The sequence below is a fragment of the Cryptotermes secundus genome, unplaced genomic scaffold, assembly GCF_002891405.2.
Source record: "Cryptotermes secundus unplaced genomic scaffold, Csec_1.0 scaffold611, whole genome shotgun sequence".
NCBI classification, from domain to species: Eukaryota; Metazoa; Arthropoda; class Insecta; order Blattodea; family Kalotermitidae; genus Cryptotermes; species Cryptotermes secundus.
Window position 1 is genome coordinate 165,279 of NW_019735565.1, and position 27,013 is coordinate 192,291.

Genomic DNA, 27,013 nt, shown 5'->3' on the forward strand with positions numbered 1-27,013 from the left:
AATTCGTTTTTGCAGATTCCACGATTTTTGCTGTGTGAAGAGTGGAGATAAGTTTGACATCTCTTTTGTCTCTCCACACCTGTATGAGAACCTGCCCCTTCCTAGAAAAAACAGATTCCCCTTTTTCCAAATATTTTTCGTCATCCCTTAGTTCTTTAGGAGCTCCTCTGTCCATTCTGAAGGTTCCACACACACATAGGTATTTCTCTGTAATAACATCTCACAATTCTACACTATTGTAATAGTTATCCTGGTAGAGATGATACCCTTTATCTAGAAGGTGTGGCCCCAACAGATTGACAATTAATTCCTTTATAGGTCTTGATTTTCCGCAATAAATTTCAAAATTCCAAATATATCCACTTGTCGATTCACAAACAAGATAAGCCTTTATACCGTACTTATCAGGTTTATCAGGCATATATACTCGGAAGATAAGACGTCCTTTCCAAGCGATCATTCCTTCATCTATTGCAATTTCCTTTTCAGGGATATATGTGTTCCTAAATTTTCCCACTAATGAGTCTATAATTGGCCTAACTTTATACAGGCGATCTTCACAGTCAGCTGGTTGTGCATCGTTGTCAGCAAAATGAAGAAATTTTGAAATCTGTTGGAACCACCGCAAAGACATTTTTGTCCGTACCATGGAGTGTGAAATAGGGGCCTAGTGGACCAATATTCTTCAATTTCAGGGCGTTTGTCGATTCTTGTCATGAACACAATTCCTAAGCATGTCCAGATTTCATCTGGTGTGATATATTTGTAATTCTGTTCTTGAGAGTGAGGAGCTAACTCGTGTGTGTTGAAGTGCTGGTGAGCATAGCGATTGGTTTCAGTTGTGATCTGATTTACTAAGTCGTCATCCAGAAAAATTTTAATTCATGAAAGGGGGTGCATTTTATGTGTTATATCAATTTTGATCCCAGAACTACTAGTAAATGGAACTATTGTTGGTACAATGTCTCCGTACGTCGATGAGATGGGCGTGTCAGGCACCGCACTCGTGGTAGCTAAATGTTCATGATTACTGTCTTGTGGATCATTGTCTATCACTGTATTATTGTCACTATCAACTTCATCTAATTCAGAAATCATTATTTCACGCCACTAGCATCATCAGCACAAATCTCATTCACAACATTTTCCAGCTGGTCTGTAAGAACACGCCGACACTTGCTGCGAGAAGCCATGGTGAAACTGAATGAATGTGAAATATTTTCTGAACTTTTCCTTCTCGCAGGGTTCTGACAGTAATATAGACCCCCACAAAGTTTACAAGGGTTCTTTACAACCATGCACAAAAACTATCACATATATGTCTTTGGTTGATGAGTGCCAAGAGAGCAAAGAAGGGAAGAGATTGTCAAAGCGCTAAAACATGCCAACGCCAGGAATGGCTTGCATTGCCCGGGCGTTAAAACACGCCCGTGTCAGTCAAAGAGTTAATGTGGGAGAGAGACACGTAAAATGACTACAAATAATGACACTGATCCATGTTGGCATTTAGAGAAACAACGAAAATTCTTGGTCAAATCTGAACCACATACATATAAAAAACTACACTTTTTCCTCTTATAATGTCATCCAAAGAGCCCTTAACCTAACAAACCTTTCTTTTCATCATATGTACTTACCACACTTGACAGAAATGCTCCTTACATTTGAATTTAATTTAATGTTTAAAACATTCCTTTCCATCTGAACAACAGTAACTCCTTCTATGGCTGAACGTGTTTAAAACATCAGCTAGAAATAAGATTATGAAACTACAACTAAATGATCCCACTGGAAGTATACCTGTTTCCCCTGAAGCACCATGATTCTTCCAGAACTACATATTCTACTTGAAGATGGGACAAGATACTGAACACTTCTTGTGGAGATTTCCTACTAAACACTGAATATACTTTTTTGGTTCGCTCCCTAGAACAAAAAATCAAAGGTTAGTGAAAAGAAGTTTTCATTTATTCACTGTTACTGTATTCTACACAACCAATCATTATTACTGTATGCATTTAGAAGTACCCCTGATTATTTATTAGAGGCAAGTGGAATACTCTTCCTCACCTTAAAACTGCATTCTCATAATGTGGATGGTTGACAATTGGTCTTCTTGTAGAGAGCAGGAGGTTTGCCATAACGGCCATAGGACCAGCAAATACTGCATTAGGACTTGTCTCAGTCTTAACCCATATTAACAGCTCCTCAAATGGAACATTACTATACTCACCTGCAAGACATGTGTAATTAAATTGTAAGATATGAAATGTGCAGTGAAGGTGAAGACAAATTACAGTGACATGTCATTGCAACAAACAGCAGCAGATATGAAAATGTAGTAGTTACGAGTACAACAAACATTTCCTAAAATGGAAACTAAGGTAATTGGGTGTCGTATCTTGAAATATGCACTGTCATGTACAAATAGCACATCTGCATGGAACTAATGTATTTACTATATCCGCTTTTATCTCTAAAAGTAAACAGTGATCATCTAATGAAAATACAACAACTAATCACTGTGGAAGTTTAAGGACCAATACACCTCTACTAGCGGCTCCTAATCTGTAAAACACATTTAATCAGATGCTGACGTATAACACTGATACACGGATCCTTAAAAAACAGAAACAAAGTAAAAACCAAATGATGGATATGAAGTTTCTGAGAGCCACTGAGGTAGAAGGAGAAAGGGCTAGAATAATGTATAACATTTTTAGAGAAGAAGTGGCGTTTCATAATTTTAACAGTTAGAAGAGAAACAATTACAATGGTGTGGCCATGCAGAAAGAATGGATAGAATACGGACATTAAGAAAGGCATTAAAAATTTAAATTAACCAGTCTTGTGATTCTTTTCTGTGTCTTATGTCTCTCACAGTGGCACGTTAAATCTTCTGGACATTTAAATTTGTCACTGAGACATTTAATTTTATAATTTTTGCTCCCTTTTCAAAATGCAATATCTCAGTCATGTGTCATTATAAAATTATGGAACAAAAAGCATCTGAAAGATCAATTATCAGACTTGATATATCTGTATTTTCATTTCTATATCCAATACATTAACGTTTATATATATATTTTTAAGTAAAATTCCATACTTTTGGTTTTATTGTCAAAAAAAATCAACCACTGTCACCACTGATATGCATTTCAGTTCCCAATACGTGACCATAAAGGCATGTGTGATGCAGGGACATGCAGTATATGCAGTTTTCTGACCGGCATCTGGTGTTTCGAGATGAAACACAATCAGTGTAGTTCACTGACAAAACTTTCTAGGGAAGACACTCACTCCCAAAGTGGCTCACTGCGACACTGGATAACTCAATGATAAATGGAATTTCATATTGTCATGTGTGCAAAACTCTAGGCTAGTATGGATGAATGAACTGAACTGTTCTTCCAAACATCAATCACAAAATCGTTATCTTTTACAGACTATGAAATCATCACTAAAACCATTATACCACTGGAAACATCGCTGCAACCCAAGTGACAGATACTGTGAATAATTTATAATTATGTGCTTTTCAATACCAGCCCAGCAATAAGTCATAGATTTTAGTTTTAGATTTGGCATATTTTCTAAAAATATTTGGGTATACCTATTTGTTTCTATGGCTATTGCTGTCACAATGTCTGGTGTACAAAACAACTCAAAATATTCCAGGGGGTTACTGTGGTCTTCTAAATAAACATTTATCCCAGGCTTGCCATTAAATGGAAAACATGGTTGCTCAGTACCCAAAATTGTCCTTATGTCCAGTTGCATTTTCTGTTTCATCAGAGCTGACACTTTGTTCCCTACCTGAAGAAATTTTCCCATTTATTTCACTATCACTACTATATTCAACCTCTGAAATATCACTGTATTCATTCTCTTGTAACAGTTCATAAAACACCTCTCTCGTCACTTACACGCATCTTCTTGCCAGGACGTGCCATAATGTTTATTCGAAAGAACTAGAACCCAGGATAGCTATCAAGTAATCAGCAACTTCCTGTTACACTCTGAAGTAGCTAAAACATCTTGCAAGCACAATGTACAAGTTTCCATTGCTGATGGGCATTACATCTACAATGGAGTAGTTAGAAACATGCGTGACATCTATAGACGTCATGCCCACTATGATACATAGTACTGCATAACGTCTATAGACGTCATAACCACTTGAATGGTTAAAAAGGAAAAGCCTTATGAGAAGCCCTGAACAGATTGTTCAGCCAGATACTGGAAGGCCTCAAAAAAAGGGGAAGCACTGACAAGAAGTCAAAAAGGAGAGATTGTGAGAACATAAGGACATAGGAGACTTCTTGTTCATCAATCCCTATGGAACAGAAATTGTGCTACAAGAAGGAGGAGGGGAGTAGAAGAGGCTGGAAGGAGGAAGTAGGAAGAATGAGAAAAAAAAATTCAAGCAGAGGAAAGAGAGTGGAAAGGGGAAGTAGAAGTAGGGGAAGAAGCTGGAGTGAGGAAGTGGAAGGAAAGGGGAGGGGAAAGTAGGAACGAGAAGGAATGAAGAGGGAGAAGGAAGTAGGATGATTTGTCTCATTCTGGTCCGTCACACTATTAATTACAAAGTAGATAACTTTCAGTCCAGTATGACATGCAGGTTTACAACACTTCGGTCTTTATTCGCCTTACATGTTTCGATTCAAAAGAATCATCTTCAGAGGCGCACCACTACGAGCAGGAAACACTGTCACACAAGATGTTTTAACATTATGCACTTAGGTTATGAATAGTGCTCACTATATCACAGTTTGCCCTATGCAGCCACATTGACATGTAGATTTACGTATGATGTTTTGTTTAAGCGTATTTGCTGGGTATTTGATTGGGGTTTCCCACTGCACGCAATGTGATGTTCACTTTTCCATAAAATAGCTTCCCTATGTATTTAAAATTGTATTAAAAATCTTTTGTATGTAAAAAATTAGTTATTATGTTAAAAATCGTGAACCAGCATTGGGTCATGTTGTTTTTTCTTCCGGACGGTAGAAGATGTCGATTATTTCTCTTGGTTGTATGTTCTTATTGTTAGTTGTGTAGTTTACGTGCGTGCTGTGTCGTAACCTAAGCGCATAATGTTAAAACATCTTATGTGACAGTGTTTCCTGCTCGTAGTGGTGCGCCTCTGAAGATGATTCTTTTGAATCGAAACATGTAAGGCGAATAAAGACTGAAGTGTTGTAAACCTGTATCTAATACTGGACTGAAAGTTATCTACTTTGGAAGTAGGATGATTATGAGGAGAAGTTGGAGTGAGGAAGTGGAAGGAAAAGGGAGGGGGAAGTAGGAACGAGAAGGAATGAAGAGGGAGAAGGAAGCAGGATGATTATGAGGAGAAGTTGGAGTGAGGAAGTGGAAGGAAAGGGGAGGGGGAAGTAGGAACGAAAAGGAATGAAGAGGGACAACGAAGTAGGATGATTATGAGGAGAAGTTGGAGTGAGGAAGTGGAAGGAAAGGGGAGGGGGAAGTAGGAACGAGAAGGAATGAGGAGGGAGAAGGAAGCAGGATGATTATGAGGAGAAGTTGGAGTGAGGAAGTGGAAGGAAAGGGGAGGGGGAAGTAGGAACGAGAAGGAATGAAGAGGGAGAAGGAAGCAGGATGATTATGAGGAGAAGTTGGAGTGAGGAAGTGGAAGGAAAGGGGAGGGGGAAGTAGGAACGAAAAGGAATGAAGAGGGACAACGAAGTAGGATGATTATGAGGAGAAGTTGGAGTGAGGAAGTGGAAGGAAAGGGGAGGGGGAAGTAGGAACGAGAAGGAATGAAGAGAGAGAAGGAAGTAGGATGATTATGAGAAGTTGGATTGAGGAAGTGGAAGGAAAGGGGAGGGGGAAGTAAGAAGGAGAAGGAACGAGGAGGGAGGAAAGAATTTTTTATTTCATGGCTCTTGTTCAAAATAATATTTATTGAATGTGAAGTTTCATAGTAGTGTTACCCAATATGTTCCTCTGCTCACTAAGATTACGAATTCCTCTCACACTCATTCCGCTGATAAGAAGAACTAAGATGGCCCGGTGTACATTATCAGTCTGCAGAAATCTGAAATACTATAGATAAGAACTCACAGTAACAGATAGTCACAGTTACCAAAGGTAAAGGTAATACAGTGACACAAATACCTTACACCACCATGTGGGAATGGGAACTAAACTGATGGGAGGCAATGGTGGTAGACACCTGACAGTGATGAACCTTGTCTGTAATATTCTTCAAACATTCTTGTCATTTAATTTTCACTTACCATTCACAGATGGCAGGCAGATACCTTTTCTGTATCATTTGGATAGTTTGTTGCAACTGTCTGCTATTGATGTATAGTTTCCATTTGTTTCTACTCCTTGATTTCCAAGAAAATAATTAGTTTACAATTAAGTTTATTTCAGTCCAATGTGACGTATTATGCCTTCACCACTTCAGCACTTAGATACCTAACATGTTTCAATTCTTAATGAATCATCATCGGAGGTATACCATTACCATCAGGAACACCCCAAAATGTAAATGTTTTTATAAGACTATATACACTTAAAACATTTTTGATCCTCACTATATGTAGTTGTTAATTTTCCATTATCAAAATAGATGTTTGACGTAAACTTTTATAATAAGAACATTGTTGAAGTATATTACTTAGAAGTGACTTATATGCAATCACTTCCATAAAGGATAGTTTAAAAATTTTCCACTGCACTGTATATAAAATTCAATTTGTTTCACCACAGCAGCCTTCCTTTATGTTAAAATTATGTTATGAATGTGCATAAAAACTTATTTTTAAGTTAAGAACTTTGTTCGTGAACCAATATGGATCATGTTTTATCTTCCTTGGTAGTGGATATTGTCGCCTATCCCTTTTGGTGATGTGTTCTTGTTTTCACTGGTGTAGTTTATGTGTGCTGTGTTGCTTGTACTGTTTAGTGTGACGGACCAGAATGAAACAAATAAAACATAATTAGTACTAAGAACAAATTTAAAAGGCCCCTCCACATATGATAACAGCCCATTTAAGTGTGTACACAATGGGTTAATCATTAACTGTTAATGCATCAAAGATTCTCCATAAGTTTCAATTTAAATAACAGCTGCATAATGGAAGCATATGGCAATACTCACCCTTCTACAAGCCAGCAGTGAAGCAATTATACACAACTGTGGGGTGAAAAACAATTTCAGCCTCATAACCAAGCCAGCCATAATTGCAAAAGCTGCAAGCTGCAGAATGTTATAGAGGATCTCTGGCTCAATACAACTTGCTAGATGACTCTCTGACCTGAAGCAATAAGATGAAACAGCTCTTGTGACTACTGCTATCCTCCATAAATGACACAAAATTGTCTTGGGGCATGACACTGGACTCATATCCAGTGGGTCACATTTGTGTGCAGATTGAAACTCTACCATGACAGATTATTATTCCTTGTGATCTGAAGCCCACATTAAGCTGTAAGTCTCCATGCCAATTATCACTTTCATGATCACCCTATCTTGCAGGTTCAATTTCCGATGAGGCCACTGGAATTTTCAATTGACCTAATCCTTCCAGCCGCACTATGGCCCCGGGGTTGACTCAGCCACTAACAGAAATGAGTTCCAAGAATCTTCCTGGGGCTGAAGGGCAGTAGGTGCGTAAGGCTGACAACCTCACCACCATCTGTGACCAGTGTGTCTAGAAAAATGGGAGCCTTGATGTCTCACAACCCTATGGGCCTCCACGGCTTGTTACAGGGATAACTTTACATTTTCTTTTTCATAGTACCTTATTTGAAGTACATTACACTGTATAAAGGAGATGGTTCACAAATGACTATTTGTGTGTGTCATTTGTGGGAGATAGTGTTAAATATCAGGCTCAATGCATCATTTGATAGCATAATTACTAGTGTGTAATCTGAGAGAAGGCTGGGGACGTTAAATCAGAAAAGCTTATATAACAAATGTTGAGACTTTCTATTGAATTCTCAATGGTTCATACACTAGTATGGACATAAGTGAAGCTGTATTATTCAATTTGGCCGACAGATTGGTTATTTGATTATTTCTTAGAATGCTGCACATTTCTCAAGAACATTAATAATTGAAATGGTATGTCTTATTTAAAATATAAACCTGACGACATGTTCTGGTACAGGCATTTCAGGTTTCCTACAATTCCTTTTGATGAACACTGAAGCAGAACCTCAAAATAAAACATGACCATGTCCTACCATATGAGGTTATATGCACACATAAATAATATCCTGTATAAGTACTGATAATGGCCAACGAATGGGGAAAACAAATTATAAAAATAAATGACCATAGAATAACAGTATGATGCAAAATATAAGGTCCATACATAACACAGCATAATTCAAAATATGAGAAACATTACCTCTCATCACTATTTTGTCTGTGACTGAACAAGATGTTTGACACCCAGTACCAAGGAACTACTAATACAGCCACAGCTACAGCTGGCAGTAAGAGAGTTTCTGTCAGTTTCCATACAGTTTCTGTAGGAAGGAAGTCAAACTCAGGGGAGCACGTGTAAAGCAATGTGTGGAAGTCCCGATACCCAGTTAGTTTTGATTTCAGGATGTTGATAATGTGACCCTGTAATGAAATTTAATCAGTGTTCAACATTGTCTTCCTCTATTATCTACATAAACTATATTCAACAATTATATAAAAAATACACTAAGAAAAAGCAGAATATTGCAGTGTAGCGCTAAGAAAGTAGAGAAACCTGGTGGTCTCAAGAGTATGACACTGGACTCTGATTCAGAGGGCCCTGAATTCAATCCCAAGTCAGATCTGTGTGCAGATTTCTTTTGCTTACAGATTGAAACTTCACATCTAAGAAAGATGAAACTTTAGGAAAACAAGGAATACTGGCCATTTGATGATGCTGAGGTGGTGAATATTAAGATTATGATCTTCTGGGACATGATATTGTATAGTGTGGTATACTGCTGAGTTCCCACAATGATCAGTATTAAGATTACAGTCCTTTGGGATGTGACACCTTGCAGTATGATAGACAGGAACATATTTATCATACTACATGGCATTGCATCCTGGAAGATGGCAATATTAGGTATAAAGGAAAAATATTAAGGTAGTACTTACATCATCTTTGTTGCCCAAAGCATGGGACAAATGCGTTTTGAGTGTAATTGTGCCCAACAGTGTGAGGCAAACTAACACCAGTCCTCGTGGTAGACAGTTGAACTGTGTAAGGGCTGGCTCCAATGTAAGCGTCACAATCAACAGAGATGCAATCAGACAAGTCAGAATTGAAGTCAGGAGGAGTTCATTACCAAACAGGGACATTACTGCCTGAAGTACTCCAAGCTAGGGAAATAATGGAAGGTACACAATAAAAGAAAATGCACAAACATTCAAAAATATACTGTCATGAGTTTATGGCTCTGTGACCAATAATAACAGGTTCTCGACTGGATATATTGACCCCTTCTTTTACAATCTCTCTTAATCACAATCAATTATAGCACTATCATTATCTACCCACTTCACCAATCCCAGGACATGCTTAAGTCTTCTAAGTCTTCCCTAGTCGTATCCTTGTAATGGATTTATAACAGTCTCATTAACTATAACACATGTCAAGTATTCTTTTTGCAGGCTAACTCCATTGTACACCTTCAACCCTTATTCTCGTTCTTCCACAACTCTCTCTATCTCTCTATGGCTGACTGCTCACTTGCAATTCTGTGTTATATAGTCTCAGGATGAACTCCATGGAAAGCACCATCTCTCAACAATTCATATGGATGTTTACTGCTCTGTTGCCTAGCAATAGATTTCCCGCTAATCCGTGGTATACTTCTGTGGGAATGTGTTTAGTGACCCCATTGCCTAGTAATGGGCATGGCACAGATAACACAAAAAACAATTCTTGCAATAATTTTTCTGTTGTTGTGTGTGTGTGCATTTAGGGCTTTGTCTAGAAATGGGTCTACATGCAACAACTCCGTGGTAGATATAATGCCTGTCAGAAATGAAAACTTGCTTGCAAGATGTTCTAGTTACTCTGGAGTGTGACAGGAAGTTGTTGATTGCTTGACAGTTGTCCTGGGTTCTAGTTCTTTCGATTAACATTTTGGCACGTCCTAGCAAGAAGATGTGTGTAAGTGATGAGGGGGTGTTATGTGAACTGTTGACAAGAGAATGAATACAGTGATATTTCAGACGTGAATATACTACTGATAGTGAAATAAATGTGAAAATTTTGTCAGGTGGTGAACAAAGTGTCAGTTCTGATGAAACAGAAAATGTCAGCCACAACAGTAGCATGCAACATGATGTCTGGGCAAATTCATGTGCTGAACAACCATGTTTTCCATTTACTGGTAAGCCTGGCATAAATGCTGATCTAGAAGACCCCAGTAACACCCTGGAACATTCTGAGTTGTTTTGTACACCAGACATTATGGAAGTAATAGCCAGAGAAACAAATTGGTACGCCAAGAATTTTTTTTTCAAAACATGCCTATTCTGAAACTAAAATCTAGGACCCATCACTGGAAGGGGATCAACAGAATTTAAATAAAGTAGTTGCTGGCATTCTTTCTGCTACAAGGACTTCACCAGAAACCGGATAACAAGAGCTATTTTTGCTGGAGGAAAATTCTGAAAATGCCCATATTTTTGGAGCTGTTCAGCGAGAGTACGTTTTACCATCTACTCAAGTTTCTTCATTTTGTTGACAACGAAAGTTACAATTATGCTGCTTGCGACTCCAGAAGGCTGTATAAACCCAAACCTGTACTGGATCATCTAAATGCCAAATTTAGGAGTGTATATACCCAAGTGTGATGTGTCAGTAGATGAGTCTTTGATGATGTGGAAGGGACGTTTCTCGTGGAAGGTATACATTCCTTCAAAACATGCCAGATTTGGTACAAAATCATTTGAATTGTGTGAAGCCAAATCTGGTTATGTATGGAACTTTATTATTTACACTGGGCATGATACTGTTTTCAATGAAGCCCTAAAAACTGAGCCCTATGTCTCAAAAGTAATCTACAATTAATGGCTCCTCTATTGAATCAGGGATAACATGTAATCATGGACAATTTGTTCTCAGGCGCAGTTCATTCAACTTGCGACTCCAGAAGGCTGTATAAACCCAAACCTGTACTGGATCATCTAAATGCCAAATTTAGGAGTGTATATACCCAAGTGTGATGTGTCAGTAGATGAGTCTTTGATGATGTGGAAGGGACGTTTCTCGTGGAAGGTATACATTCCTTCAAAACATGCCAGATTTGGTACAAAATCATTTGAATTGTGTGAAGCCAAATCTGGTTATGTATGGAACTTTATTATTTACACTGGGCATGATACTGTTTTCAATGAAGCCCTAAAAACTGAGCCCTATGTCTCAAAAGTAATTCTACAATTAATGGCTCCTCTATTGAATCAGGGATAACATGTAATCATGGACAATTTGTTCTCAGGCGCAGTTCATTCAACCATACTAGCCTTCAGCTTGCCCACACAGCAGTATTACACCCCATTTATCAATGAGGCAACCAGTGTCTCAATAAGCAAAGTTGGGATTGTGTTTCATCTCTAAACACCAGATGCTGTAAGAGAACTGCTTATAACGAATATGCATGAGTCAGATATGCCTTTGTGATAATGCATTGGGAAATGAAATGCATGTCAGTAACAACAGTGGCAGATTTCTTTAGAATAAAGCCAAAAGGAGGGAATTTTACTAAAAAAAATAGACATAAATGTTAATGTAATGGCTATAGGAGAGTTGTGTAACAACGGGAAATATTACACTTCTGAAGCAACGGATTATTGAAACAGCAGAATAATGCATTTCCTAAGCAATGGATTGTTGAACCAGCAGGAATAACACACTTCAGCGGTAACAAGTCAGTCTTAAGAGAGTCGCCGTCGAAGGCAGTTGAAGCCTAGTATTCGCCAAGATACAGTGGAAGCAGTAATTGTGAAACTGCAAGTGATAATAATTGTAAAGTGTGTGAGTGTATAAGTGAGGCACAATAAATATTCGCTACATCCTTGATGGCATCAGGTGATTCGTAGTGACATGCCCAACACATGACAACTGTATAGTTATGTGAAGTCTGATAATTGGTCTTTCAGAGGCCTTTTGTTCCATAATTTTACAATGACACATGATTGAGATACTGCATTTTAAAAATGGTGCAAAAATTATGAAATTAAATTCAGCAGTGACAAATTTAAATGTCTGAGGGACTTAATGTGCCACTGTGGGAGAGATAAGAGCATGGAAAAGAGCCATTTGACTGATTAAAGCACAGAATTACTTGTTATGTTACACTTACTCCATCCTTCTTATGTCTCAATATCTTCCTGAAGACATTATTTCTAAACTTGTCAGAATTCAATTTAATACATATTTCTGGTGGTGCAGAGTTGTAATCAGACTAATGGAACAGTTGCCACTGTACACATAAAACCTCTGGAAGCATACCCAATGCTATGAAATCTTGAACAACAGCATACAAGAAGTCATCACTGAAAGAAATTATACTTACACCCTGTCCAAAGAGAACAATGAGAAAGATGTCTTTATCAATTGCGCCAATAACAAACATGGCAGCTAGCGCAACAGTCTGTGTGGCAATGACAAACTGGGAGAACTGCCAAAGCATCAGACACAACCAAGTGGAACCACAGATACCGAGTAGCTAAAATAAAAAGAAAATATTCTTGCAAAAGAATGTAAAATGTAACATAATTTGTGCATGCAATATATCACTTATTTCAAAACACATCCATGTTCACGTGTTAAGTAATATATCACCCACTATTATTGACCTAAACCAAGAAGCTCATAACATAAAATTGTTAATAGAATTACTTTCATGAATTTCTGTACCAACTGACTTCAGGGTTGATGGGTGAAAAATGTAGAAAGCAGAGAAATGAATGGCACTGGAAATGGAACAATTTTATGAAAATCTATTAATAGGTCAGCGACATATTGACACATATTAAGGCTTCAGGCCAGGTCTGTATTCTAAGATATGACAAACCACCTGACAAACAATAACAATTTCCTATGAAAACAGAAAGAACATAGTTGATTTCGAACACCTTGCATGAAATGACACTGGTTGTGTCATCAGGCATCCGGTCTCCATTTCCTTAATAGTGACACTTTTTTTTTTATATATATATATATATATTTTTTTTTTTCTTGGAAGGTGAGGCAGGGCAATTATCAGCTAGTACTATACCTGGATTAGAGGGGATGGTTTCACTGAAAAATCACTGTCACGTTTACGCAGACAAACACTAACATACATCATCTGAAGGAGGCAGGACGGATACGCGAAGCTCTCGCGTAATGGTGGCGCCCACTGTACACGTGTACACTAAAACAAGATTTGATAAACAGATGTCTAAATCCCTAATAAGAAAAGACAACAAAGGGACAATTACACAAAGTAAAAGGTAGCATAAACATTTTCCCAGAACTCTTAATTCTAAATTAATTAAAGAAAGCAGTCTTCTGGGATGTGGCACCATGTAGATGTCGTGTTAACTGACGTTTCAGAGGAACATATTGCCTCCATCTTCAGGGTAGAAGGAAAAATAAGCAAAATTAATTAACCACCTATTCGTATTTTGGGGGCATGCGGTACAGCAGTTGGTCGAGGCACTATGTTACAAGCTGGAAGGTTGTGGGTTCAATTCCCGGCGAGTTCATTGGATTTTTTCAGTTGACATAATCCTTCCAGCCACACTATGGCCCTGGGGCTGACCCAGCCTCTAAAAGAAATGAGTACCAGGAATCTTTGTGGGGCTAAAGAGCGGCTGGCACCTAAGGCTGACAACCTCACCACCATCTGTGAGCCGATTGTTTAGAAAATGTGGGAGCTTCAACATCTCACAACCCTATGGGCCTCCACGGCCTGTTACATGGATAGCTTTATTTATTTTTTTTTACCTATTTTTATATTAACCTGCTGTTTACTTAAGGGCAGAAAGGAAACATTTTTATGGTGACTTTACCCTCCCCTTTTTGGTACTTTCATCTTTACTGTAGGGTTCTCAGAACATGCTCACTGACCTCACAGTTTACTTAACAACATGGTCGCAGATCAGCTGGCAAGAACAGGATCTGAACAGCCGTTCATAGGAACTGAACCAGCTTGTGGCATCTCAGTAGGAGGGTACTGCAGGGAATGAAACCGCAGATCAGCTGGCAAGAACAGGACCTGAACCAGCTTGTGGCATCTCAATTGGAGTTGCCAAGAAAGTGATCAGGGACTGGACTGATAGAAATCACAAAAAACACTGGGATTCCACAACTGGACTCAAACAGGCAAAAGGATTTATATCAGGACCCTCTGCCAAAAGAATGAGGGACCTGTCAAAATGACAGAGATCAACTAAGATGGGTGGTAGGATTACTTACTGGACACTGCCACCTGAAAGGGCACCTTTTCAAACTGGGACTGACAGCTGAGACCCAACTTGTGAAAGGTGCCTACAAGAAGATGAATCAGCCACACACACATTATGTGATTGGGAGGCTATAGCTTACCTACGATATCATCACCTGGGTCAATTCTTCATGGAACCAAGTGACTTTATGATGCCCCCATAAATAGTCCTACATTTCATTCAGTGTGTAGGATTAGTAAAGGGTTAATCCAAAGGAAAAGCACAATAGATCACTGAAGGTCGCGGTGTGAGGGCCGGTTTCTATGGCTCACCCCTCATACTCATACTCATAACAACATTGTCAGTAGATCAAACTGTAATGTTGTAATGACAGGGGTGGTTAAGAAAATGCTAAATTCTTCGTCAACCGTCTCTGCATTGGCTCATACCACCGCTGTCACCCATTGTACTGCCTTTGGTAAGGGGGGGGGGCTAGGAAGCTAGGGGATTCTTCTCACTCACTGCCTCGTCGGCTTGGAGTTCGCCGTGCGCCTTGGGCGGTTGGACTGGTGATGGACCATGGCGGATAGGGAGGCATCCGTAGGACGGGGTTCACTGACGTGACACAGCTTCCCTACTACTTTCTATTCTTCCCACTGTCCTTATATACATATATATACATTACACTCTGGTTGGTAACAATAATTTACATATGTCGGTAAATGAATACACACTAGGCTCCAACATCCTTAGCCTTTCTCACCCAACTGTGGGTTCCTATACCTGGCACTCACAGGTTATTTCTCCTATCCTACTCCTACCCTACGTTCTGGCTTCTAGCCTCGGGGTGTTTGCACTTTACTAATATCACTTTAAGTTCCATGGCTATAATTAGTAGGTCCACTTACTTGAGTTCAGGATGCTGAAGATCGTTCCTGGCCAACACACTTTCAATGTCATTTTGGCGATAGCCTCCGGCGGCACTCAACTCAAATTATTGATTGAAAGATTTTTATTATAATTTCTCCTAGCCATTTTATACTCGTTTCCCTGCTAACTCATCAGCTTCTGGGGGTTTGCTCCTCCCTGCCTGACGTAATTGTCTCTCAGGGTGGCGATCTTCTATTGGCTGGTTACTGGAAGGGGGTTGCGGCTCCCAGTTTACCGCCTTCCTTGATTCAGCAACTCATTAAGCTACTGCGTGGCTCTTCCGCGTTGTCAGCAATATAGTGTGACGCGGCAAATTCCTACATTCATTAAACCTGTCTTACTCAGGTTTTTTTCAAACTTCCCTAGTTCAATTCCCTAAACTAGTTAACCCAAAAAAAAACCTAATAACTTCAAAAATACAACTTCTTGCCATAACCCTGCGGCATAACACAGACTATGCAGTGTCAAATGATAGAATGCTCAGTGAATATAGAATTAGATTGGAAAGAATGTGGAAGAAGGAATTTGTGACCTAATCTGAGGTACTATCCTAGTAATTTTCTTGGAGGAACTGCGAAGAACAGTAAAGAAAACTGTCAGGATAGGTACAGTCCTGGCTGAGATTCCAACCAGGCACTTCCTAAACAGACGGCAAAAGCACTACCATTTCAGCCAATATGCTGACAACATTCCTCTTTCTTCATGTTTCATTTATAAGCAAAGAATTTCAGTAATATCTGATGAAAGATGAATACTACAAAGAAAATTTTGAAATTTTATACAGACTTATAATGATGTTTTTGTAAAAAGTAAACGTGAGTACTCACCTCAGCATGATTATAGAAGAAACACAGAACTGCAAGTAGACCTCCTGTCACAGAGCCACTATAAAGGAACATGAAACAGCTATACCAACATGACTAGCATTTGATGAAAAATTCGAGATTTTAACTCCTATAAAACACCTATCTTTATTATGCTTCAGATTCTTATGGATGTATGCCATGCCTGATATTAAAAATTTGATCTACAGGCTGGTGGGCTGTTTCCTAATTATACTTATGGCAGAGTGGGCCCACATGCTGGAAACAAAGCAACCCACCAGATAACAATTAAGACTAGAATCAAAACTTTCACACAAGCTTAAGAACAATTATAAACATACCTGAGAAACAATGCATACAAAAATATTATACCCATAGTAAAGCCAGCAAAGATCCACACCATTTCTAGGTAGAAATATGTTGGATCACCTAGGCCCTCACAACTAGTAACTTGGGGTAATCCTTGGCCCCTCTCCACCTGCCAACATTGTTTGGTGGCCCATCCCAGCCAGTTCGTCACTGCCATGAATATTCGATACAATGAACCAATTGCTACCTACAAAAAGATATTGATTTTACTTAAAACACTGAATAAAGCCTAACTCCAGTCAAAGAAAAAATAGAACCAATGGCTGTAGAGCTGTAAGTTACAGAGTATGTATTATTGCATTTTTCTGGCATAAATTTAGAAGCATATTCACAAAATTCACAGGTATATTTTGAAATACAAATTAATCTGTTCCAACATACTAAGGTATTTGATGGATCTGGTGTGCATATAAATCTTCATGATCAAGACTTGTTTTAAGAAGCGCTTGCCTACTTACTATGCTGTGTAGTCCACTGACAGTCAACTGATGATTTGGGGGAACATACTGCATCCATCTTCAGGGTTAAACAGTAAGTCAAGAAAAAAATCAGCATTAAGCAGATAGAGGTCTGCCTGCTGCCTGCTTGATGCCAGTTTCTGGCTTGGATTACCACTCTTCAACCCTGAAGATGGAGAAGACATTTTCTTCCAAAACACCAGTTCACTTTCAGTGGGCTACATAGCATTATATCCCAGAAGACAGAACTCTTCATAGCTGCTACTGTGAGAAGTCCCAAATTCTGTGAATCACAGTCATTTTCAAACTTAACTCCTGAAACACATCTTGACTATTATATAACAATGAAAATGATTACACTATAAGACCTTTCTTTTATATGTACATTTTCCTTTGTGATGGAGAGAATAGTAGGGTTATGAGCACAGCTGGCACAAGCCTAAATGCAACTTCAGGCAAGGCTGCACCATATCTAAAGCAGTTAGTTGCTGGCTTCTCACTCGGCAGCCCAGGATCAATCCTGGCTCTAGTCAAGTGGGATTTGTGGTGCACAAAGTGGCGCTGTGGCTGGTCTTCCCCGAGTACTTCGGTTTCCCTAGCCAGTCTTCATTCGACCAAATTCTCCATCATCATAATCACCCAGGGCAGGTACAATAGGCCAATCAGTGGCTGCCGTGCCAAGTGGACCCAGTTGGACTCCAACCCCCCATAACTATTTTTTAATTTTAACCCCAGGCAATATTAAATTCCAACCCATCGTGCTCAGTTAGAAATGTTAAATATCCTCAAAACTTCATCACTATAACATTAAATTCTCAGACATGACAAAAACATTTAACAAAAAGCCAAAAATAATGTGACATAAGATGCCACATTGCCATGGTTCACCTGTGCTGCTTATGACGTTACCATGCTCTCTTCATGCCTCTCCTTCCAATTCAAAATCAATTGAGCTACTTTTCATCAAATATGGTATCTACACTATGTCACTGAAGGCATAATATTCATGTTATTCTTATATTCTGTAATAACAACATGGCAGACGTAGAAACTTGTGAGGTGATAGCAACAACAGCATTACTCAATGTGGGATCCAAAAATTAAATTCAGTACTAAATCTTCATAACAACAAGCAACTTTGATATGGTAAATTTATAATTACACTGCAGTCATTTACAGACAGTATGATCCCAAATAATAGTAACAAATACAACTTATATACAACTTATTTATTTGACCGTCACAACACAACAATAAAAGAACTTCAAGGACAATGCCCAGATATAGTTCTGCTACATGTTTCGGCCACTAGTGGCCATCATCAGGAAAACACACTTAAAAAAAAATAGTAATAAAATTATATTCAGAGCCTGTGCAATGTAATTTGAATTATTAATTTGTTAATAATTATGATATGGACATTATTCTGGACACTGTTCATTGTCTTCAGTCTTTTCAAAACACATTGAGAACCGGATCTGTTTCTGTCATGAAGTGTAAGAGGAAGGGTCCCTACTCTATACAGCCCACTAGAAAGAGTTACACCTTGACTGAGACTAGCTCTTTTGAACTTCTTTCCTCTAACATTTGATAATGAAAAACAGATCCAGTTTCCAAAGCACTGTGCTTTGAAGAAACTAAAGACAATGGACATATCCAAATTAACAGTCACAGTTACTGCTGCACACAATACTCAGAGTTCTGTGCAGACTTAGCTCATTCATCTGCTGCTGGGGTCCATTTCTTACCAAATTATTCATGTATTTAACAATCAAAGACAAAACAGCATATGTTAACAGTTAAGTACAAAATAACAAATTACACTTCACACAAACTTACTTCTGGGCATAAATTAAACCTCTGCAATGTGTTGATAACAGATGGAAATTCGGTTAAATTATCATGAGTGATCTGATCAAATCCCTCTGAAAATGATGGAGCTTCTACTAAAGTCTTATAGTAGGAATAATAAAGACCCTGAAACAAAAACATTGTGCTAGATGCAAATACATACATAATCATATGATTTAATTTTTGTAAAAAGGTTCCAGGGGGGAAATGTGGCAGTGTAGTTGGTCCAGGCACTATGCCACAAGCCAGAAGGTTGTGGGTTCAATTCCCAAAGAGGTTACTGAATTTTTCAATTGACCTAATCCTTCCAGCCACACTATGACCCTGGGGTTGGCTCAGCCTCTAACAGAAAAGAGTACCAGGAATCTTTCGGGGGTAAAGGGTGGCCAGTGCATAAGGCTGACAACATTACCCCCATCTGTTAGCTGATTGACTAGAAAATGTGGGAGCCTCGATGTCTCACAACCCTATGGGGCTCCACGGTCTGTTGCAGTGATAGCTTTACCTTTTTCTAGCAAGGTACCAGTTCTTTCCATTTAGTATGAAAAAATATAGCTCTTCTAGACTGTAGTCTTATAGGTACATACCGACATTTCAGAGGAACATGCTCCCTCCATTTCTGGCTTGACATGTGTAGTTCAGGAACTGGCTAGGTTACCTATGCAGGTGTACATGAGACACAAGGAAAGGGCATAAAAACAGGAGCCCAGATCAAACTTATTTATCTCTTTGCCTTGGGTTTCATGATGACTTCCTTGTAATCCATCATTATAATTGAGCCATTTCCTGAACCTACACACATCACAATCTGAACAATCACTGCTGCAAAAAATATCAAAACTTGCAAAACAGAGTTTACATGGCATGTATATTCATTATTCAATCATTGAGGGATGGAAAATAAGTGTACTCCAAATTACATGTTGATCTTGTATTTGGAATAAACAACTGTTGTATCTGCCATACAGTCTTGTTCTGCATATTCTTGTCAGTTCTTGCACTCACTAGCCTTCATGTTCACCTTACTTCATGACCGCACTGCAACAAAGCTGTGAATGCTGGTAGTTCAAGTATTTTGTCTCAGGAAATCAGAGATTAACCCTTTACATATTGAGAAGTTTTGGCTAAATTAAAAAAAGAAGTGTCAAACACATATGAATTCTGTAACCTAATATAACTTAATCAAACTTGTGACAGAACATGTGTATACATTTGTAGCATGGATTTTTAAAATTCTGTAATTCTTCCACCTCACTTCAAGCAAATTCTGGGATATCTAAAATGTGTGATGTTAATTTTCCTACCAAATTAAGCAAGGAAGGCACAGTTCCTTACCACTCCACAATCTGTCAGCAACAGCATTAACACAGCAAAATAGTACAGGTATTTTATGTACCCAAGCAACCAAACAAGCAAAAACAGGAAAAGCTTAACCTATGTTACATACTTCATATAGCTGGAATAAGTACTCCATTTGAGAGCCTCAACCAGAAATTTGAACCTCAGTATATGCTGACAGGCTCTGAGTTAAAGAATGGTTGAAGGAGAAGTACTCTGGACACAGGACTGCTGTTCTAAGTATGAGGAACTCAAACTGCTTCCTTGAAAGGCCCTTGGGTATAGTGTCTAGGGACCTACTGACCCTGGACATGAAAGAGTGTAGGCTGGTAACAGTGTTGGCAACTGGCCACTGTACACTGATGTAGCACCTACATGTTATGGGCCTTTTGGAAAGGGTCATGTACAGGAAATGTGGACAGGAGAGGGACACCTCCTACCATATACTTTCTCTGTGCTCAGTTCTGTCTGGGTATCAACTAGAATACGTCTTCAGATCTACATATTTAGGTTCAACAGGTATCAGAAGGGGTCTTGCTGTAACATTAAAGTCACGGCTCTTTTCAGGGCTGTAACATGATCAGGGGCCATAATAAATCTGATACCAGTCTCAGTGCTTGGGGTGACCAAAGTAGTCTCCTCCCAAGTAAATATGAATATGAATACTCCATTCTGCGTAGTATGACCATTCTTTTTTGTTTTATTTATGTATTTAATGTTATGTTTATTTATTAAAATTTATGTATTATAGATCTCATACAAACCATTTCAGTGCGGAAAGTCATTTCCCTCTCAAGTGTTGAAAGATGGGAAAAATGTCTGTCATTTTCAAACATGGATGCCACATGGTAAACATGTAAGCAAGCAAAGCCAAATGCTGGAAAATAAATTATGGTACAGTATTACAGTATGTGTTCTATACACAGAGAATGGTGAAAATGAATAAATATATTGTTTATGTACCTATTACAAGAATTAAGAGTTCAATGGAAAACTGATGACCAGGGCCTGGATTTTGATGACATGTTATCTTTTTTTCCTTGTATCCTACGCGATGCTCTTAAATATATAAATCTCAGATATGAGATATAGGTAATTTTTTGCCACTTTTTGACATTTTTAGGTTTAAGGTCATTTTTTCATTTTGGGGGTAATGTTTTGGTATTTTTTTACATTTAAGGGTATTTCTTGTCATGTTTGGCCATTTTAGGGAAATTTTCTTCATATGTTTTCTGAAATGTGAATAACATGGAAGGGAAGTGTTCTTTCTTTTCTCCTTTAGGTCATTTTTCTGGATTTTTTTTTGGTAATTTCATAGGTCTTTTTTTCATATTTTCAGGTCATCAAAATCCGGGCCCTGCATACTACATTCTTGGGTCATATTTTAGGTCATTTTTCTGGGTTTTTTTTGTTATTTTTTAAATATTTTCAGGTCATCAAAATCTGGGCCCTGCTGATGCCCCTTCAGTGTCCATGAGATTCCATTACAATCAGGATCTGTTGCAGTAAAAAATTACAAAAGAATAAAACAAATATGTATGTGTGTCCAACTACCAATGCTTAATCATATTTCAGTCACTAGTGTGCTAAGAAAAGTGAAACTCATGTTGAAATGTGTTTCATATTTAAACTGCTTTCACTACAGAGCCATGGAAATTGTATCTCTCAAACATGGGCACTGCCAAGGCAGCCAGAAAATTTGCTTATGAACTTATTAATCTACTTGAGAACATCTTTATGTATCACCTTAGAGCAGTGGTGGGCAAACTACGGCCCGAGGGCCAGACGTGGCCCCCTGATAGGTTCTATCCGGCCCGCGAAATGATTCCTAATCTGACGAATGAAAAGAAGAAGAATTAAGGAAAATAAATAATTCTGGATTATTTTCTTCTTCTTTCCTCCCTTTTATGTGTAGCCTAGTGACCACAGATTAATTTATTTACTTATCCACTATGGTATTGGAATGCTATGTTAACATTTGAGAGTGAGGCGGCACTGGCTGCTGGCATTTTTGTAGCGAAGAGTAAAATTGGCAACGGAGTCTCCTTGCTGTACCCCCTCCACATTACATCCACTGCGGCTGGCTACTAACACCACATCCTTTTATTCAGACCCGGTCGCACTATTGTTGTAGGTGTTTGTTAGTTTTACTGTGCACATTCGTGAAACATTTCAGCCCTAAGATGTCAACTAAAAAACGTAAAGTTGATTCAGAGTGCTGTGTTTTCAAAGATGAATGGACTTGGAAGTACTTTTTCACAGCTTTTAAGGATAAACCACTGTGTCTTATCTGCAATGAAACCATAGCAGTCTACAAAGAAAACAACATTTCCCGGCACTTCATCTCTAAGCATAAGAATGCTAATTATGGAGCCATGACCGAAGATGAAAGGAAACAAAAAGCAGAAGACCTACGTAAAAAACTGTCAGGTCAGCAAAGTATTTTTAAGAAAGTAAATAGTTCTCAGAAAGCAGCTACACATGCAGGTTATGTTGTAGCATACAATATTGCTAAAAGTAACAAAGCTCTCTCTGATGGGGAGTTTGTTAAACACTGCATGCTCAAAGTTTGTGATATTTTATGTCCTGACAAGACAAAGGATTTTGAAACTGTAAGCTTATCTCGAAAAACAGTGACTTCTAGAATCGAAGTCATAGATAAAAACATATTATCACAGTTGGAATCAAGGATTGGTCAATTTAAATTCTGCTCCATTACTATGGATGAAAGCACTGATATAAATGATACTGCACAGTTGCTATTATTTATAGGAGGTGTTGACGAAAACATCTCTATTACAGAGGAATTAGCATGCATGCGGTCGTTAAAGGGAACTACAACAGGGTCAGATATTTTTCATGAATTTCTGGAAGGCCTTTCAACTTTGAAAGTACCTATAACTAGCATATGCAGTATTACGACAGATGGAGCACAAAGTATGACAGGGAGAAAATCTGGATTTGTTGGGATCTTTAATCAAGAATATCCTGAGAACTATGTTGTATTTTTGCATTGCGTCATACATCAAGACGCCCTGTGTAAATCTGTCTTGGATATGAAACCTGTGCTTGATGTCGTTGTGAAGCTTGTTAATGCCATTCGATCTTGAGGGGTTACTCACAGACAATTTCGAGAGTTTCTTGACTCCATGCAATCTGAATACTCTGATTTACTACACTACTCCAAAGTAAGGTGGCTTAGCGCGGGACACGTCTTTGAGCGAGTTTGGCAGCTGAAAGACGAAATAGTGTCATTCTTCCAAGAGAAACAGTGGTCTGTAGAATGTGAAATGCTGGAAGATACTGCATGGCTTTCGGACTTTGCATTTTTCACAGATCTTCTCTGCCACCTGAACAAGTTGAATGTCAAGATGCAAGGAAAAAATCAATTTATTGATGATATCTGGGGCCATATCAGAAGTTTTAAACTACAACTTGTTCTGTTTGCAGATCAGCTAGCTAAGAATGACTTGTCTCACTTCCCGAGGTTAAATTCAATAGCCCCAGTGATGAAGGACAAGCTTAGGAGCTACGAGGATAGCCTGAGAAGACTCCGTGGTGAATTTGAACGAAGATTTCAAGACTTCAGTGCCATTGAAAAAGACTTGGATGTTTTCAGTATGCCTTTTAATGTAGACTGTGAAACAGTGAAACTGGACTTGCAACTTGAATTAACTGAGTTGCAATGTAACACTCAACTCAAACAGTTGTTTCTCAATGTCCCAAAATTAGAGTTCTACAAGTCCTTGTCGAAATCCAGTTACCCAAATCTGATATCTCATGCCCAGAAAGTCACTGCTATGTTTGCTTCATCCTATATATGTGAACAGGTGTTTTCTACAATGAAACTTAGAAAGAGTTGTATTAGAAACAGACTGACAGATGAGCATTTAACTTCACTTCTGAGAATCAGTGCATCCCAGTTCGAACCAGATTATGAGAAAATTTTGGAAATGCAGTCACAGTTTCATTCATCACATTCTCCTTCATAATCTTTCAATCATTAATAGGGCTTAGTATTACAAGAATTTTGTAAAATCTACCATTATTGTTTTTAATAAATTATATTGGCCCGCCTAAAGTTTTTTCTTTTTTCTTTGGCCCCCTCCTAAAAAAGTTTGCCCATCACTGCCTTAGAGTATTAAGGACAGAAGAATAGAATATGTTTAAAACCTATTTTAACTACTCATATTAATATTTGGTAATTTCTTATTCTTTTCAGTTTTGACGCTTCTCAAAAATTCATGGTGGGGGCCTGGAGATATTTCCCCCACCACCACAATCACCTGCGTCCATGCTCGGAAAGGAATGAATGTCAACTTCGTACATACATCTCAATAAAAATTAATTTACAGTAATTTCATACCCAGAAGGGAAAACTAAAATTGTTAGGCAGGTTCTAAATCGGTTTAGTGAGTTGAGTAATTATGCCTTGCCTGACATGAGTTGCTGTACACATAATTACATTTTAATATAATGTACCTATTACTGGACTAAAGACCTAAACAATCTGTATTCATAACTAACTTCATGATGCAGGGCTTCAATGGGAAGATGATAGTTACTTAGCTGGTCAAGAAACTTGCTGCTATTCTAGAATGTGGTTCATTCCCGTGTTCAGAAAAGCTGCCTTTGGAACCCAAACAGTGCCAGAAAAATCTCATTTGTGCCTTCACAGCTATTTCTCTGAATTTATTTTAATGTTTTCCTCATATCTGTTCCCATCTCTTCTAAGTGTTCTATTCCCTTAGATTTCCATTCAAAATTTTGAATGCAAACTCCTGTTTCCCATTGTATGCTACATGCCCTGCAACTCATCCTTACTCCATATTCTTAATATGTATTCCATGAACATTTTTCAGGACACCTATAGGTTTCACTACCCGAGAATATCCCTTCATTTATTACTGTGAAGTCGCAGAATACAAATAGTGCATGTAACTTCAACTGTACTCTGTTGCAACGAGTTCATAAATCACAAGACCATAATCAGACTTCAAATCTATGATGGATGATGAATGTCGGTCACAAATAACAAGAACCATACATGCTAAAAAAAAACGCTGTTGATAATATTACTGTGGTGTTGGATTTTCTTAAATATGCCAGAATTCGAGACGAAACTCAAAACATCCATATTTATTTTTAAGCTGATTCTCTAACAACGCTGTCAGTATCGATACTATATGGCATCGGATGGTTGATGAACGTGACTGAGAACTGACATACAAAAGAACGCATAACTCCGAGGAAGTCTGCCCCAATATATTTTCTCTATCACAAATCCGCAAGGCCCGACTAGGGAACGAACCAGGGCCGCCGGCTACAATCTGGGCCAAGGTACTGCCTAACACCCCTGTCGTACTAAAATTCACACTCATCTGTGCTCTGACCTATCTCCTTAGAGCATAAACAATTCATAGCTACATACAGTCATGCCACAGTCCACACCACGTGTTCTGTAAACTTCACATTTATTCTACATATGATCTTCGGCCCACCTAAGCAGACTATGGACACGCTATAGAAAATAGCACTTTTCTTCTCATTCATTCTAACATTAGTGGTATCTTCATTTACTGTACTAATAGTCTTTGATATTTTCTGTGTTTTCTCCTTTCTTTGTACAGGAGTTGTGGGTGAATGTTTTCTCTTTTCACTAACATTCTGTTGCTTCGTCGCCATTCTTAAACAAACTCCCTCATTTCACGTTGCTCTCACATACTCCCAAATTCTTCCGATTGTTCTCGACATGATGCCTGTAAAAGGGCTACCACCAAAAATTTCTCATCCAGCACTGACTGATTCAAGGAACTTATACTCCCATTCTCACTGTGCACACAGTTTGTTCATCCAATATACTCGTAGGACATAGTAATGCTTCAGCATATCATTGGTATTACATAACTCGTTGCATATACACATATATTAGCCTGTAATGAAGACGTTCAGAGGGATATTACAATTGGAATATTTCACTGCATGACGGTGACATGGTTGTTACGTCAGAGGGGAAAGGAGGGATACTTGTGTGGTAGTGCCAACTTATATGCGATAACTGCACCAAGACCGACCAAGACTGCCATATCACACCCGATACGATCGTAACCAACTAGTCAACTGTTGCTCGTGCTGCTGTCTTACAGGCATGCTTTGTATACAGTACATGCTATTCGCTTGTAAGACGATGCAGCTTTTTTTATTGTAGAAAAAATATTATAAATACAAAAAAGGCCTATGCAATGCCAACCCGGCCTTCTGTAGCATATTCTTATAAATATCTTATTCTATAACAGCGGTAACCCCACGATTCTTGATATAGATCTTAACTTAAATCTGAGATTTTACTCTTAATAATCAGTACAATTACTTCTTTTACTTTTCTTACATAGATGGCAGAAAAGTCGGCTGTGACGTCATAGGTGTAGCATGATGTCACAACCGACTTTACTGCCATCTATGAGCAAGACATACATTTAACTGTACAATTCTCTAGGACAGTGGTAATCAAACTGTGTGGCGCGACCCCCAGGGGTGGGGGGGCGAGGGGCTTGAAAGGGGGCGCAGCATACTTTCCTACATACAGAGTGATTCACGAAGTTTTACCCCGGCTTATGGTGCATATTCCTGGGGTTATTTCCTGCAAAATTTCCTTATAAACTTGTGGTCGATTTTCAATAGTTACGGAGTAACAATGGATTTTCGAAACGCATCATTGTGAATGCAGCGCTATGCCCCCCCCCCCAACTGGGAGACCATGCGATCCAGTCACCTGTGTCAGCAGATAAGGCAGACCGGCTGGGAGTTTTCAGCAGGGGAGGGAACGG

The 27,013-nt window shown here is 38.6% G+C and overlaps 1 protein-coding gene across 5 annotated transcripts in view; it reads right to left on the reverse strand.

Moving 5' to 3' along the window:
• Positions 1-26,163, reverse strand: part of LOC111869629 (probable C-mannosyltransferase DPY19L1) — a 28,044-nt gene extending 1,881 nt beyond the window's left edge. Inside the window, exons 1-13 of one of the 5 annotated variants that reach the window (XM_023861289.2) lie at positions 25,266-25,572; positions 20,951-21,063; positions 18,837-18,974; positions 16,512-16,726; positions 16,174-16,231; positions 13,264-13,401; positions 12,559-12,711; positions 9,128-9,352; positions 8,391-8,611; positions 7,133-7,289; positions 5,955-6,066; positions 2,071-2,233; positions 1,801-1,926 (exon numbers count right to left, since the gene is read on the reverse strand). In XM_023861289.2, coding sequence (XP_023717057.1) covers positions 1,801-1,926; positions 2,071-2,233; positions 5,955-6,066; positions 7,133-7,289; positions 8,391-8,611; positions 9,128-9,352; positions 12,559-12,711; positions 13,264-13,401; positions 16,174-16,231; positions 16,512-16,726; positions 18,837-18,974; positions 20,951-21,063; positions 25,266-25,323 — 1,877 coding nt within the window. In that variant the 5' untranslated portion in view covers positions 25,324-25,572. The other 4 variants (XM_023861288.2, XM_023861291.2, XM_023861290.2 and 1 more) reach the window with 4 other exon arrangements.
• Between the last annotated feature and the right edge of the window lie 850 nt (positions 26,164-27,013).